Source organism: Elephas maximus, chromosome 4 (assembly GCF_024166365.1).
Source record: "Elephas maximus indicus isolate mEleMax1 chromosome 4, mEleMax1 primary haplotype, whole genome shotgun sequence".
Classification (NCBI taxonomy): Eukaryota; Metazoa; Chordata; class Mammalia; order Proboscidea; family Elephantidae; genus Elephas; species Elephas maximus.
Genome location: NC_064822.1, coordinates 161,705,541 through 161,720,957, shown reverse-complemented (window position 1 = coordinate 161,720,957; position 15,417 = coordinate 161,705,541). Strand labels below are relative to the sequence as shown.

The window sequence follows — 15,417 nt, the reverse complement described above, 5'->3', positions numbered from 1 at the left end:
GTTAAATCCTTTAGGCATAAATTGTTGTTATTAGTTGCCATCAAATTGATTCTGACTCATGGCAACCCCATGTGTGCAGAGTAGAAATACTCCATAGAGTTTTCAAGGCTGTAACCTTTTAGAAGTAGATCACCAGGCCCGTCTCCTGAGGAGACTCTGGGTGGATTCGAACTGCCAACCTTTTGGCTAGTAGTCAAGCATTTAATTTATTTGCACCACCAGGGACTCCTTAGACATAATACTGAACTAAGATAGCGTGCATACCGCCTGCTCCTTTAAGTTTCTGGTATCATTTGTGTGACTGTATCTGATTTAATAAAATTAAATTATACTCTTCTGACATTTTTCTTATTTACTATTTTAATCAGATACATAATTATATGTAACAGAAATCTCAGCCTCAAAAATGATTTCTTCTTTATTATTCAAAGTAAGATATGTGTTAAATTTATATTTCTTGCTTCAGGTACCCTTTAAAGTTGCTTTTTCTCAGGTGACCAGGAATTGAAGGCTTAGAGGTAGTAAAAACAAATATGCTAGTGGCTCAAGAGATAAAGTTGCAAACTCTACCTAGCCCTTATTTCTGAACAAACCATGAACTCCATATTAAATTGGCAAAGGAATGATACGTCTTCCATCATTTAAGGCAGTTAATACTATCCAAAGGTGATAAGGTTCATCTTATTCTAAAAGAATTATCTGTATAACTTAAAACCTAAAAAAGAGTAAAAAGCAGAATTGAAACTTATTCCAAGGATGTTGTTAGTTGCCGTCGAGTCAGTTCTGACTTATGATACTTTATCTAAATAGACTTCCATAAGAAACTTGTTGATAAAACTCAAAAGGTTCATGGAACAATAACTTCAGGTTTTTAAATAAAAATTAGTATAGCAAATGAAAGTTGGAATCAGGTTAAAAGTTGGTAAGTGCTTATATCTGTAAGAAATCAAACTGTTATCTCAGTGTCATCCTATTTTGTGTTAATTGAAGTTCACCTAAGAAATGATTCTGGCATCATGATTCATGGAGAGAAGGAAAATGTCTTGTGTTTAAATTAACCCAGACACAGTACCAGGTGCCTTCAAATGCATAAAAGTAAGCATAGTCTTTGTTTAGGAATTATTATTATTTAGTATTAGATTTGCTAGAATGGGAATTCCAGAACACTTAATTGTGCTCATGAGGAACCTTTACATAGATCAAGAGGCAGTTGTTCGGACAGAACAAGGGGATACTGATTGGTTTAAAGTCAGGAAAGGTGTGCATCAGGGTTGTATTCTTTCACTATACCTATTCAATCTGTATGCTGAGCAAATAATACGAGAAGCTGGACTGTATGAAGAAGAATGGAGCATCAGGATTGGAGGAAGACTCATTAACAACCTGTGTTATGCAGATGACACAACCTTGCTTGCTGAAAGTGAAAAGGACTTGAAGCACTTAGTGATGAAGATCAAAGACCACAGCCTTCAGTATGGATTACACCTCAACATAAAGAAAGCAAAAATCCTTACAGCTGGACCAATAAGCAACGTCATGATAAACAGAGGAAAGACTGAAGTTGTCAAGGATTTCATTTTACTTGGATCCACAATCAACAGCCATGGAAGCAGCAGTCAAGAAATCAAAAGACACATTGCATTGGGTAAGTCTGCTGCAAAGGACCTCTTTAAAGTGTTGAAAAGCAAAGATGTCACCTTGAAGATTAAGGTGTGCCTGACTCAAGCCATGGTGTTTTCGATCTCATCATATGCATATGAAAGCTGAACAGTGAATAAGGAAGACCAAAGAAGAATTGATACCTTTGAATTGTGGCGTTGGCGAAGAATGTTGAACATACCAGGGACTGCCAAAAGAACGAACAAATCTGTCTTAGTAGTACAACCAGAATGCTTCTTGGAAGCAAGGATGGTGAGACTGCGTTTTACATACTTTGGACATGTTGTCAGGAGGGATCAGTCCCTGGAGAAGGACAACATGCTTGGCAAAGTACGGGGTTAGTGGAAAAGAGGAAGACCCTCGACAAGGTGGATTGACACAGTGGCTGCAACAATGAGCTCAAGCATAACAACAATTGTAAGGATGGCTCAGAACCCGGCACTGTTTCATTCTGTTGTGCATAGGGTCGCTATGAATTGGAACTGAATTGATGGCACCTAACGACAACAACAACAACAACATTAGATTTGCTGATCCAAGATCATGAACACTCAAAAAAAAATTCCTAAAAATAATTTTTTGAAGCTTCTTAAAACTACCAAGGAGCCATCTCAGGCATCCCTTAGTCTGGAGTTATGCTGAGGCAATGGGCTGGGAATCCATTTTAGCTGTTTCTTAAATCTTTATTTTCTTTTCCCTGTGAAGGACTAGCCAGAGCCAAGTCAGTTCCCACAAAGACCTACTCAAATGAAGTTGTCACACTGTGGTACCGGCCTCCTGATGTGCTTCTGGGTTCCTCAGAGTACTCAACACAGATTGACATGTGGTAAATATATGCAGATGTTATTATGTATAGTTCTGAAAGAATCATAGCTGTTAATACGGGGCATGCTAATAGATCCTTAACTTTCAAGGAGATATTATTTTAAGGAACTATGGTGTAACGATTGAGTTCTGCCATGGGAGTAAGATCATCTAGGTTTAAATACTAATTCTGCCACTTATAATTATATAATAACCTTACTTAAATTATTGGCCTGTGCCTCAGTGCCCTCATTTGAGGAAATAGGAATGGTGACTATTTATATAGTAACTTTTTCAAAGGCTGTTCTGTGACTACTGTTAAAACTAAATGAGCTGATCCATACAAAGTACTTAAAAGATTGTCTTATAATAGTAATTTAAAACATAATTCTTTTTATTCACCATTTAATATTGACCAGAATTCACCTGCTATAAATTGATGAAAAAATAATTATCAGAATATAGGTAGCCATCTTTCTTACACACCACTGTGATCATGACATTCCTCTACTCATGTGCCTTTGTTGCCTACAGTTCCTCAATCTGGTAATTTAAAGATCTCCATAAGATATCTCTAAACTAGCCTTTCCAACTTAATTCAGACTATTCCTCTACACAGATAATCCCTTTTAGTCAAATGGGCTACTCACTGTCACTCAAAAATAATCTGAACTTTTCCACCATTGCTCTTTTGTTCATACCATTCCACCCATCTGAAATGCCTGCTCTGCTCCTCTGACTGTGCCCTGTGCCTAGTGACCTTCAAAATACAGCTCTTCATAAATCCTTCCCTTTCCCCAGCAGCAGGTGGTAATTCCTTCCTCTGATCTGCAGTAGCATTTAGAGTCTATATTCTTCATGTAGTGATATAGTCATATACTTCCTCCTGTTGTCTTGAACAATTATATAAAATCTTGTTTTATATAACATTTTAGCATGTAAAATTTTATATACAGTTACTGGATTGTGAGCCCTTTAATGGAAGGACTGTGTCTTAAAGTTAAGTGTATTCACATAGTTCCTGGAAGACACTGTCCATTCACTTAGCCTCCATCCCTTTCTCTTCCTTCTCTTATACACACACACCCTGCACCTACATGTTCTATCTGTGCTTCCTACATGAAAAATCTTGAGTCATTTGCTTCTGTCTGTCCCTACTGCCCACTGTATTACTTCGGGTCACTGTAATCTCCTGAATTATCATAACAATCTCTTCAGTTGGCTTTCTTCCTTCCTGTCTTATGCCTCCTTCCAGTCCGTGATCCATATTATAGCTGATATAAGGATTCAATGAGATAATATTTAAAGCACTTAAAAAAATAGCTCCTAACAGATAGTAAGCATTCCATCATTAGCTGTTGTTAATGTTATTCTTCATGGATCATGCAGAGGAGAGCTGAACATTTTAAGTAGAAAAAATGGATATAGCAATATGAAAGTTGAAACAAATAGGGTAAATGTTAACAATTTAATTTTATTTGGTTCTGAAAAATCTCTGCAGGAGGGTTACTAGTAGGCTTGTACAAAAAAGGTTCTTGGCTTCATAATGTATAAATGATCACTCACCTTTTTTTTTCCTTTCATGGTATATTTTAAAGGGGTGTTGGTTGCATTTTCTTTGAAATGGCTTCTGGAAGACCTCTGTTTCCAGGATCAACTGTGGAAGATGAACTGCACTTAATTTTCCGACTGCTAGGTAACAAAGAAATCTTTTCCAGTGATTTTGCACCTTTGATCAACTAACTAGATAGTATTTCATCTCTAAAAAATTTATGTTTAAGAATTTGATACTGAGACCATGTAAATAACTGTTATTTATAGGAATTACAGTTGCATAATTATAAAGACTGATCTTTCTAGGTAACTTCTCCTTTTCATTTACTGAAGTCTGACTTTTGCAATAAAGATTTTATGGAAGAACAGAGAAGAAAAATACTATTGAATATTGGCCTTTAGCATATTACTAGGAAATATTTCTAGCTTAGGTGTCAACTAGATAGAAAAGGGCCAGGGCACCATCATTTTTATGGCATCATTGCATAATCCGGTAAAATCCATATACGTTAATTATGTCTGTCATTCCAGTTTCAGTTGAAATAGTTCAGTCATCTAGTAAATGTACAGTGTTCTCTAAGACACTTTCCTAGTTACTTCTATTTATATATATATATGTGCGTATATAAAATTTATGTGTATATAAATTCTTATACATATCTATAAATACATCAATTGTTTGTTTTTGAATTCAGGAACTCCATCTCAGGAAACTTGGCCGGGTGTTTCTTCAAATGATGAGTTCAAGAACTACAACTTTCCAAAATATAAACCACAGCCTCTAATTAACCATGCACCTAGGTATTTTTTTTTTTTTTCGATTTAAGTGAAAGAGGGGAAACCTACATAGTTCTTTTCAGTATCTTGAAGCATTAGCCCAAGTAGGGTTCAGAAAAAAAATAATAATAATAACACACACACACAATTCTCAAATATCTTAGGATGCTAATCTAATTGAAAGTCCTTCCTATATCAGATTAGTTTTGTAATTCAGCGATCATGAATCACCAAAGTGTGAAAATAGAATTAGCTATAAATAAAATGAATATAAATTTATATTTTAGAATTCCAGAGTTTATGTAGATATTCTTCCCAGAAAGAAGACATGGATTGATGCTTTATTCAACATCATGAAGACCATGATGAAATTTCTGGTTTGCTTTTTACAGAATTATTCTATTTTGGCTTAAAAAACCTAAGGAAGTGTTATAAGTAAAATCATGACCCCGACACAAGATGACCCATTAGTATTTTGGTCAGTGGTAATGACATAATTTGTATTTGAAGGATATAAACTGTTTCTCACTCCTCTGCGAAATTTAGTCTCCTAAATATTAGCCATTACTATTAATCAGTTAATGTTTCTTCTGATATCTACCCTCAGGTGGACCCCCTCTTAGCATTTGAGTCAGAACATTTTTACTTATGGAATGTAGTACATTTTCAGTAAGTGGCATAGAAGGACTTAACACTTTTGACTACATTTTTCTATCTTCCCTTTAAAAAAAATTAAGAAGGCACTAAGATACCTAATAGGGCTATGCTATGTTTTAATCAGAAGCCATACACATTGCTCACAACGTAACACATTCAGTCTACATTGGCTTATTCTTGAACTAAAGAAGAACAGAAAACAGTTCTGACACCAAAAATATTTTTAAATTATTTGTGTGAATTGATGGTCTTACTGTTACTATAGCAACTAATATCATTCTAACCAGAGTTCTGTAGGAAGACTATGTGCTGGGCTTTTTTTGTGTGTCTCCCCCAAGTAACATAAATCCTATTTTTGTCATTTTATGTATTTCTTGCTGTTTGTAACATTCAGTGTAGAAGGTTGAAACTCTTCTTTGAAGCAGATTCTCTACGACCTTAGCACCTGGCTTGTCTGTACCAGGGAGCTCTAGAAATGTGCCAGAAGGGCAAACTGCAGAGGATTAGGAGACTGTGAAGAGTTATATGGGCTGCAGCATCTACAGGACCCACTGAGCGTACTCGGGGAAAATATTTCATTATTCATCATTGTACTTTTGCCAGAAAGGTAGTTCGAGGTAGAATGTATGATTTCTGATCAAGAGATTATCTCATTAAAATATTCCCTAACCCCAGTATTCCATATGAATGTTAATTTTATCACTGTAATTATCTGTCTTTACTGGCTGTATTGTTGGTTTTGTAACCCTTGCTAATTAAGTTTTATGAAGTTATTGTGGCATATTTAAACTGAGCTTTATGCCTTCTAGTATACAATCCTGGGTAGACCACCCTGTAAAAATTTGTACTTATCTTTAAGCACAGTGATACCTTTTTGGATCACTTGTCTCTCTGTTTTCACCTATATAGTAGGTATAATAGGAAAAGAAAGCCTCTGTGCTCTTGCTTTCAGTGGAACACTATGAAAATATTCAATTTACTTAAACTTCCCTATTTTAAAGGGTTACTTTGTTTTGAGACAGAATGGTGATTTAAAAAAAAAAAAAATCTGTAGTTTTAGTGATCTAATTTGCTCTTGAATATTGAAAACTTGAATTGAAGCCCAGTTGTTTATGGTTTCTTCTTAAACAAGTAGCAAGGTAAGTTTTTTTTTTAATGTTAAAACAAAGCCAAGTCTATTTGAAAGCAACAAGAATGGCTATTTTAGGGCACTTAAATTTAGCAGATCGAAATACTTGGAAAATAGTTTATCTAAAAGATTTCTATTAAAAAAAAAAGATTTCTATTAGCTAAGATAAAAGGGAATGAATTGTCACTTGTTTTTCATTGTTTCTAGGTTAGACTCTGAAGGAATTGAGTTGATAACAAAATTTCTTCAGGTAAGTTGCATCTTGTTTTGTAATTGTTAGATGGGCGGTTAACTTCTCTAAACTTTAGTTTTCTTATCTGTGAAACAGGGTCAGTAATACCTCCCTCATAAATTTGCTGTGACAATTAAATAATAATATTTATGGTAGTATCTAGCATACTTAAGGCACATGCTTAAGTGAAAAAATATTATGATTTTTCTTAATGTTTATTATGACTTAGAACAGTCTGAGGTAGTCAGCTTCTTGTATTGACCAGCTCTGTCAAGGCCATGTTCTCTGAAATTCATGTTCTGTATCTTTTCCATAAAAAAAAAAAAAAAAAGACAACAACAAACCCACTGCCATTGAGTGGATTCTGGCTCATAGCAATCCTATAGGGTTTCCAAGACTAATCTTTACGGAAGCAGAAATCTTTCTCCTGCGGAGCTGCTCGTGGGTTTAAACTGCTGGCCTTTTGGTTAGCAGCTGAATGCTTAACCACTGCACCACCAGGGCTCTTTTCTATATACTTACTGTGTTACAGGCAGCTGCACCTCTAAGTACCATTCATATCTTCATTCAAATCAAGAAGAAGAGGGGAGGGTAAGGGCGGTGTCAGTCACATCGGTCCTTTTTTATCTGCAAGGCTTCTCCCTAAGCCTCACTGACTAGAACATAATTATAAGAGAGTATAGGAATTGGGGAGCAGGATTGTCCTAATTAGCCTATTCTTAGAATAGCCATGATTCATGATCAGCGTGTTAGAGTTGGAAGCATTTGTTGTTGTTGTTAGTTGCCGTCGAGTCAATTTTGACTCATGACGGCCGTGTGTAGTCAGTCTTTCCTGTAATTAGATCAGAATTTTTTGAAGGGAGCTGTATGTTTTATTTTCTTATGTTTTAATTTATTCCTTATAACGCTGAGCACATGGCTATCACTCTGTAAGAAATCAGTGGTACTTAGGAATAGTCATTAATCTTATTGGAACTAAGCTGGAAAATGCCATTGGATGATAGACGTTGTCATTATGTCCATTCTAGCTTTATTCAGAGTTATTAATAAAAGTAATTTCTGGCAAAATGTAATGAAGCAGAGTAGAGCTGCCCCATAGAGTTTTCAGGGCTATGTGATCTTTCAAAAGCAGATCACCAGGCCTGTCTCCTGGGAACCTCTGGGTGAGTTTGAACCACCAACCTTTTGGCTCGTAGCCAAGCACTTAACCACTTGCACCACCCAGAGAAGCATTTACAACTTGAAAAATCTAGATTGTATCATCATGGAAAAAGAGGGAAATGGATATTGGATAGGTAGTTCACATCTGCTGTGAAGGTATTAAGGAGCCCTGGTGGTGCAATGGTTAAGTGCTGGGCAGCTAACTGAAAGATCAGTGGTTCAAACCCACCAGTGGTTCTGTGGGGAAAAAGACCTAGTGATCTGCTCCCATAAAGATTACAGCCTAAGAAACCCTATGGGGCAGTTCTACACTGTAACATAGGGTTGCTGTTGTTGTTAAGTGCTGTCAAGTTGGTTCCAACTCACAGCAGCCCTGTGTACAAGAGACTGTACAAGACACTGCTCGGTCCTCACAGGGTTGTTGTGAGTCACAATAGACTCAACAGCGCACAACAAGAGCAACAACATAAAGGTATTGGGTATATTTCCACCAATCCTTTGGTTTACTTGAGAAAAGAACCACCAAAGATCATATATTTTAATTTTTCATCACTTCAGAAAATATAAGGAATCTAAAACAAAAATCCTCACAACTGGACCAATGAGCAACATCATGATAAACGGAGAAAAAATTGAAGTTGTCAAGGATTTCATTTTACATGGATCCACAATCAACAGCCATGGAAGCAGCAGTCAAGAAATCAAAAGACACATTGCAGTGGGTAAATCTGCTGCAGAGGACCTCTTTAAAGTGATGAAGAGCAAAGATGTCACCTTGAAGACTAAGGTGCGCCTGACCCAAGCGTGGTATTTTCAATTGCATCATATGTATACGAAAGCCAGACAATGAATAAGGAAGGCTGAAGAGTTGATGCCTTTAAATTGTGGTGTTGGCGAAGAATATTGAATATATCATGGACTACCAGAAGAATGAATAAACCTGTCTTGGAAGAAGTATAACCAGAATGCTCCTTAGAAGCAAGGATGGCGAGACTGCGTCTTACATACTTCGGACATATTGTCAGGAGGGATCAGTCTCTGGAGAAGGACATCATGCTTAGCAAAGTACAGGGTCAACGGAAAAGAGGAGGACCCTCAACGAGGTGGATTGACACAGTGGCTGCAACAATGGGCTTAAGCATAACAATGATTGTAAGGATGGCACAGGACCAGGCAGTGTTTCTTTCTGTTGTGCATAGGGTCGCTATGAGTTGGAGCCGACTCGATGGCACCTAACAGCAACCTAACCTAACAAGGAATTTGAAATTTAGTTAAGATTCAGCATTAACTTGGAAATTTGAAAAATATAATTATTGATCCTTAATCTCAGTGGCAACTCAAGTTAGAGTGTATCTGGAGTACTCCAAATTGGTGCTTGAAAAGTAGTCATCACATTAAGTAATCAAGATTAAAAAACACTAGTTCTGAATGCCAATTTGACCTTTTTTCTCCTCTTTACTCTAATTAGAGAAAAAATTGATGAAGCAATTCTTTGTATTTTTGCAGTATGAATCTAAGAAAAGGGTTTCAGCAGAAGAGGCCATGAAACATGTGTATTTTCGAAGTCTGGGACCAAGAATACATGCTCTATCTGAAAGTAAGACATTCTAAAGGTTTTTTTTTTTTTTTTTTTAACTTTCTTTCACTTTATTTTCAATTATCCAGGGCTGCAGAATGGGGTGGATTAGGGAAATTCTAGTCTTTTCTGTAATTCAAAAAAAAAAAAAAAACCATTGCTGTCAAATTGATTCTGACTCATAGCAACCGTATAGGACAGAGTAGAACTGCCTCATAGAGTTTTCAAGGAGCGCCTGGTGGATTCGAACTGCCGACCTTTCTGTTAGCAGACGTAGCTCTTAACCAGTATGCTAATTAGATCAGAATTTTTTTAATGGAGGTGTATGCTTAACACCAAACACATTGCTACTACTTTGTAAGAAATCAGTAGTACTTAGGAATAGTCATTCATCTTATTGGAACATCTGGTGATAGATATTGTCATTATGCCCATTCTAGCTTTGATTCAGAGTTGTTAATATAAGTGGGTTTTTGGTAAAGTATATTGCAGGACAACCAAAACATAAGATTTTTTTTTTTTTTTTTTGTCAATATAACTATCCTGTCTAAGATATAAAGATTTTCCTTTACTGTGGTCACTCTGACTTTATTATCCCCATGATGGTGGCAAGAATATTGTCAGTCACTAACATAGCAGATTTCCCATGCCAAAGGTGACTGATTTTACTCATGGCATTTCTTTTTTAATCATTATTACCTCAGAACTTATTTTAAAATAGACTGTGGTTGGCTGGGAGGTTAGGGTACTATTTGGGAGCTGCGCTGCCCAAAGCTTCCATTAATTTCCCATTCTAATTTACTGGACGATATTGATTCATCAAGGTTTATGTAGCAATCAGTAACAAAGCTAATTGGAAATCAAAAATCCTTTAGACTTTCACTTAGAATTTACTGGGTATTTTTTTAATGAAACACTACCTCTCAGAGAGAAATTGGAAATGAGAGAGATGAATTATACATGTCTTTAAGATGATATTTACATTTCATTTTTTATTTCAAGTTTCATAGTTTGAGCTAGGCAGTTATGGTTGTATTAATGTATTCCTTGTTTCTCTCTAAAAATCTGAAGATAGTTTGAGAGCCTGATAGTTTCATCCCATGATAAGGAGACAGAGATAGAGGACAGAGTGTGTAAGAACCGAGTAATACATTTTGATTAATTTCCCAATCCCAGTCAATCCTGGGACAGACAAATACATTTGAGCATGTTTTAAAGTAGACTAGGGGAAAGAAAGGTTCTAAAGGTGGATTATTTTCTTTGGTTTTCTTGTTAAAACATTGAGACAAAAAGGAAAAATTAAACAGGGCTGTAAGATTATACATGTAGTATAAGTGTTTCATATTGAATCAGTATATATACTTTTGGGGAAAAAATTTTGTCTACAGATGGATTATATTTGTTTTAATGATATTAGACCTTCACCTGAGAATTTTTGTCTACACATTTTAGGTGTTTCAATATTCAGTTTGAAAGAAATTCAGTTGCAAAAGGACCCGGGTTTTCGAAATTCTTCTTATCCAGAGACAGGTGTGTTTGTCATAAACCATTTCACATGTCGATCATGAATTTTTGCATGGAACCAAGCTTTTGGTTCATAAATTGATCAGTAAAATTATTGATGTAAAAACCAATGTACAGTGCATTCCACAGCTGTGTCTATGTTTAGCATTGCACGTACTCACTTTTCCTGTATGATGTGGGCAGCTCAGTAAATCTTCAGAGAGAAATCTGACTCAGTCAAGTCAGGGATCCTGAAAGCTGCAGATGGCACAAAGACCTTTTACAAGTGACCTGGCTTGATCAATGAACACGCCATTCCTGGTACCTGAGGCAGAAGACACATCTTGTGCTTCCCTAGTCATCAGGTTCATCACTTTGAAGCATAGAAGCTGTAGACTGACCCATCAACAAAAGGGTCATTTAAGGCAGTGCTGATAACTCTTACCATGGAATATTAGCTTTTGCTGGTGGGAACATTAGCTTCCTAGAGTCACCAATTACTGTATGTGGGATAAAACTGAGCCTTGAACTGCCTCATGAAATGACTTTATATTTTAGGACATGGGAAGAACAGAAGACAGAGCATGCTCTTTTAAGTCTGATAACATGATTTCAAGCCCAGCCCCCCAGCCTTTCTTATCAATCAAGGACTCAGATCTGAAGGCAATTATTTCTTTTGGTGGACTTGGAATCTCCGTTTGTCTACACTGTCCTCTTCACAGTGGAGTCTTTTTATTTCAGACCTACAGATTGTTTTTATATTTGTTGTCACAGTGTGACAATTTTTTTGTACAGTTGGTTTTAAGGTCTCTTCTGCCATTAGAGCCAGTAGGTTACAGCTATTGATGTAACTGTAGCTGCAATTTTTGTGCAGGACTGAGAAACACAGTGCATTATTTATTGCGGAATCATTGCTGCTAAATAACTACTGTCTGTTTATTTAACACACCAGTTGAATGCCCGAAGAAGTTGCAGTGGCTTTATTATGTGAATGCATCTGTTTCTCCTCACAGATTGTTTGACTGCTGCATTTTTTGTTTGTTTGTTTTTAAAATTGAACTGCAGTGTTGCCTGGAATGTAAATTTAGCTTTGCTTAACAGTAAAATAAGTGAGCCATCTTGAACACTCTAAGTTCATGCTATATAATTTCTTATTGAATATTGGCAAATAGAGTAGTTAAGAGACTGATAAGCACAGTATGTTTAGGAAAGCATGTGATGCAGAAGGCGATTCAAGCAAGTGAATACCAGACATTTTGGGGATTTCTCGTTAGACACCAGTAATTAAAGCACCAGAATTATTTATTTTTATCTATTCCTCATTTTAGAAATATCTACTGCATATTACTGGCTATTTGCATACTAATACGCCTAACTAATTTTATGTTGTGCTTTACTTCAGTTAAAACTAAACCAAGTCCAGTCAAACATGAAAGGTCTTGCTCTTGTTTATTTTAAATATATTTCTTTTTTTTTTTTTAAGAAAGGATGATATTCCACTGAGGAACAATTTATTTCATTTAGGGGCTGTGTGTGGGGTGGGTGTGTGTGTGTGTGTGTGTGTGTGTGTGTGTGTGTGTGGTATGTATGTCTGTTTTAATAACCTTCACTTGGAATCAGCTGAAAGCTGTAATACGTCTTTGAAATGAGCCATGATAAGCTACAACGAGAGAAACGAGAACTTAGAAGATTGTTCTAGAGAATTATAGGTATTATCTGTTTACCAGATATAGTCGATATTACAGTTTTGATTGTGCATCTCTTTGAACATCATAAACACACCTTGGTGTTACTAGCAGTGTTTTAAGCATTTGTGTTCACTTACTAAGGACTATTTGTTTAGTGCATCTTACAAACTATAAATCTTCATTGGTATATTTTGAAATGGTCATGTAAGTTTTTGGCTTATATATCATGAAAATAATCATAACTTAATTTTTTTTCCCTGGTATTCACTGTTAAACATTCAGGGGTCCTGCCATTTCTGTTCAGGAAATCTTGTAGTTTATTGTTGTTATTTAACAGTATTAAGTGAATCTTTGTATATTTCATTTTAACTTTATTTGTGAATAGTGATTGTGGCATGTTTGGGGTGTTATTTTAATATTTCATGATACTGAAATTTTAATTTTTTAAAAAAATTTTTTCTGGAAGAAACAGATTGGTGTGTAATGGTGAATATTGGACCACTACTGCTTTTCACATTTGTAAATTGGTTTTATGTTAAACCTGTAGCCTAACAAACTGCTGTTATTTCTAACTGACAGACATGTATTAATATTGTACTTTGCAGGTTATAAATATTATGTGGAAATTCCTCCATTTTGTTTTGAAATTTATAATAACAGAATCTTCATGTTGTTAAAAATGTGGTTTTGTTGAGTTACAGTTCTTTCTTGGGGAAGAAGGCTGTGCAGTGTGGGATCATTTATTTTTATGGGTCTTATTTTTAAGATAATGAAGTCTCATTGTGCCAATAGTGATAGCTAATTATTTGTGATAGCCATTTGTTTTGTTTCTCTGCTCTTATTTTTTAGGATAGCACTCTCAATTAAAAAGTGTTAGATTTATCATTTCATAGGAGATGTGTGTGTGTACTTGATTTGTTGCAAATTTGACATACAGTTATCCATAAGTTTGATTCTTACATATATCCAGTAGTCATATAAAATTCTGCTTCCTAGAAGCCCTAGGGATGTGTCTTCATTTTATTAAAGAGTTTGGTAAGCAAAAAAGTGTTTTTTGACACTAGAGCACCATTTAGATCCTGAAAAGCTTATAGTGAAAAGAATTAAAACTCAGAAATTTTGAACCTTGAACAGTTAGATTCATCTTAAGCTGACAAGTTTCATAAAAGTAAGAGAGGATGCCTTTTTTGGTTTCTTTCCAAATGGTGGTGTTTACACACATTGAATGTGCCATTCCAGGTGTTTAGAAGTGGCTGCGTTCTATTTGGTGCTTTAGCAGCTTAGGTTTGAAAGACTACATGTTAACATATGCGATGTGATGGATTGCTTTTATACAGCCGTGTTAGCCGTGGTCTTGTAACTCCCACTAAATGATTCAGTGGGACTATGCAGATAAGGTGCTTGTGGCCCACCATGGGAATTGGACAGCTTGTCAATAATGCACATAAGGTTCATGACACCCTTGTAGGGGAGGGACCGTGCAAATAAGGTATATGGAACCCTAATGAGGGACTGGTCAGTTTTGCCATCCCACTAGGCTTAAAATGAGCCATCACGGTGGTGAAAAGGGGGCACCGCACTACCATCAAAAAGAAAAACCAGGAGCGGAGCGCATACTTTGGACCCAGGGTTCTTGCTCTGAGAACCTCCTAGACCCAGAAGCTGCAGAGAGAGCTCTAACACTGGAGATGGCACGAGACGGTGAGAAGTGGCAGCAGAGAAGGAGCATCAGTGAAACAGCAATGGCAGAACCGGGACACTAGCAGGAGTCAGCACAATGGGCTTCCTAACCCACGGAGCAAGGTGGCTACAGTGAGTGTGCCAACCCATGGAGCGAGAGAGCTGATCACCTTCAGGCAGGAGGCTTGCTGGTGGAGTGGAGTGCCCCCAGGCCCTTACTGGAGATGCTAAAGAGCTTTGTGACACTTGCCCAAGCAGGGCAGAGGCCGGGCCGAGAGACCGAGGGAGAGAGAGGCCTGCCTGCGGGCATGGCTGAGAAGATGTCCTGCTGGAAGAGCTGTATCCTGAGTTGTTCCTGATCCTGAATTGTAACCTGTTACTTCCTTAATAAACCCCATAATCGTGAGTATTGTCTGAGTTCTGTCTGGCCATTGCAATGAGTCAAACCCACCAGAGAAGCACAGAGTGCAGTGGGTGGGACAGGTGGTGTCAAAATTGGTAAAAAGGTTGGAGAAGGGAGGTATGTCTAACTTCCACCTCATAGGAATCAGCTTTGGACTTTCAATGCTCATGATTCCCTCACCTTCCCCTTGTGATGTTAGACGAGGTCAAACACCCTGCACTACGATTTTTACAACATGTTATAATATCTTACGGACTCAGGCCAAATCATGTGGTTTTAAAAGATTTACCCCCAAATATAATCTTTTTGAATTTATTGTTGTTTTTAATGTCCATGATTTTATTTTTTTTAGTATTCTAATCTAGTTTCTTGTAATGATTCGTTTCTTTTTGATTGACAAGTTAATCTATATCAAAATGTTAAATGGGAACACAAGCTTATGAGCAGGCTGCTGAGCTAAAGAATTTGCACATTTCCATATGGTCCAAACTTGAGATCTCCAAAGGTTTCAAGACATTACTTGAGACCCAAGGAAAGGTGTAATGTTTTCCCCTGTTGTTCAGTCCAAAACTAGAAATAATTTTGTAATATTAA

The 15,417-nt window shown here is 36.6% G+C and overlaps 1 protein-coding gene across 1 annotated transcript in view; it reads left to right on the top strand.

Moving 5' to 3' along the window:
* The window catches only part of CDK17 (cyclin dependent kinase 17), a 108,554-nt gene extending 94,418 nt beyond the window's left edge, over positions 1-14,136 (top strand). The window contains exons 11-17 of the mRNA XM_049884118.1: positions 2,365-2,485; positions 4,062-4,159; positions 4,713-4,818; positions 6,788-6,830; positions 9,480-9,570; positions 11,002-11,079; positions 11,611-14,136. Coding sequence (XP_049740075.1) covers positions 2,365-2,485; positions 4,062-4,159; positions 4,713-4,818; positions 6,788-6,830; positions 9,480-9,570; positions 11,002-11,079; positions 11,611-11,648 — 575 coding nt within the window. The 3' untranslated portion in view covers positions 11,649-14,136. The remainder of the gene's footprint in view (positions 1-2,364; positions 2,486-4,061; positions 4,160-4,712; positions 4,819-6,787; positions 6,831-9,479; positions 9,571-11,001; positions 11,080-11,610) is intronic.
* The last annotated feature ends 1,281 nt before the right edge of the window (positions 14,137-15,417 follow it).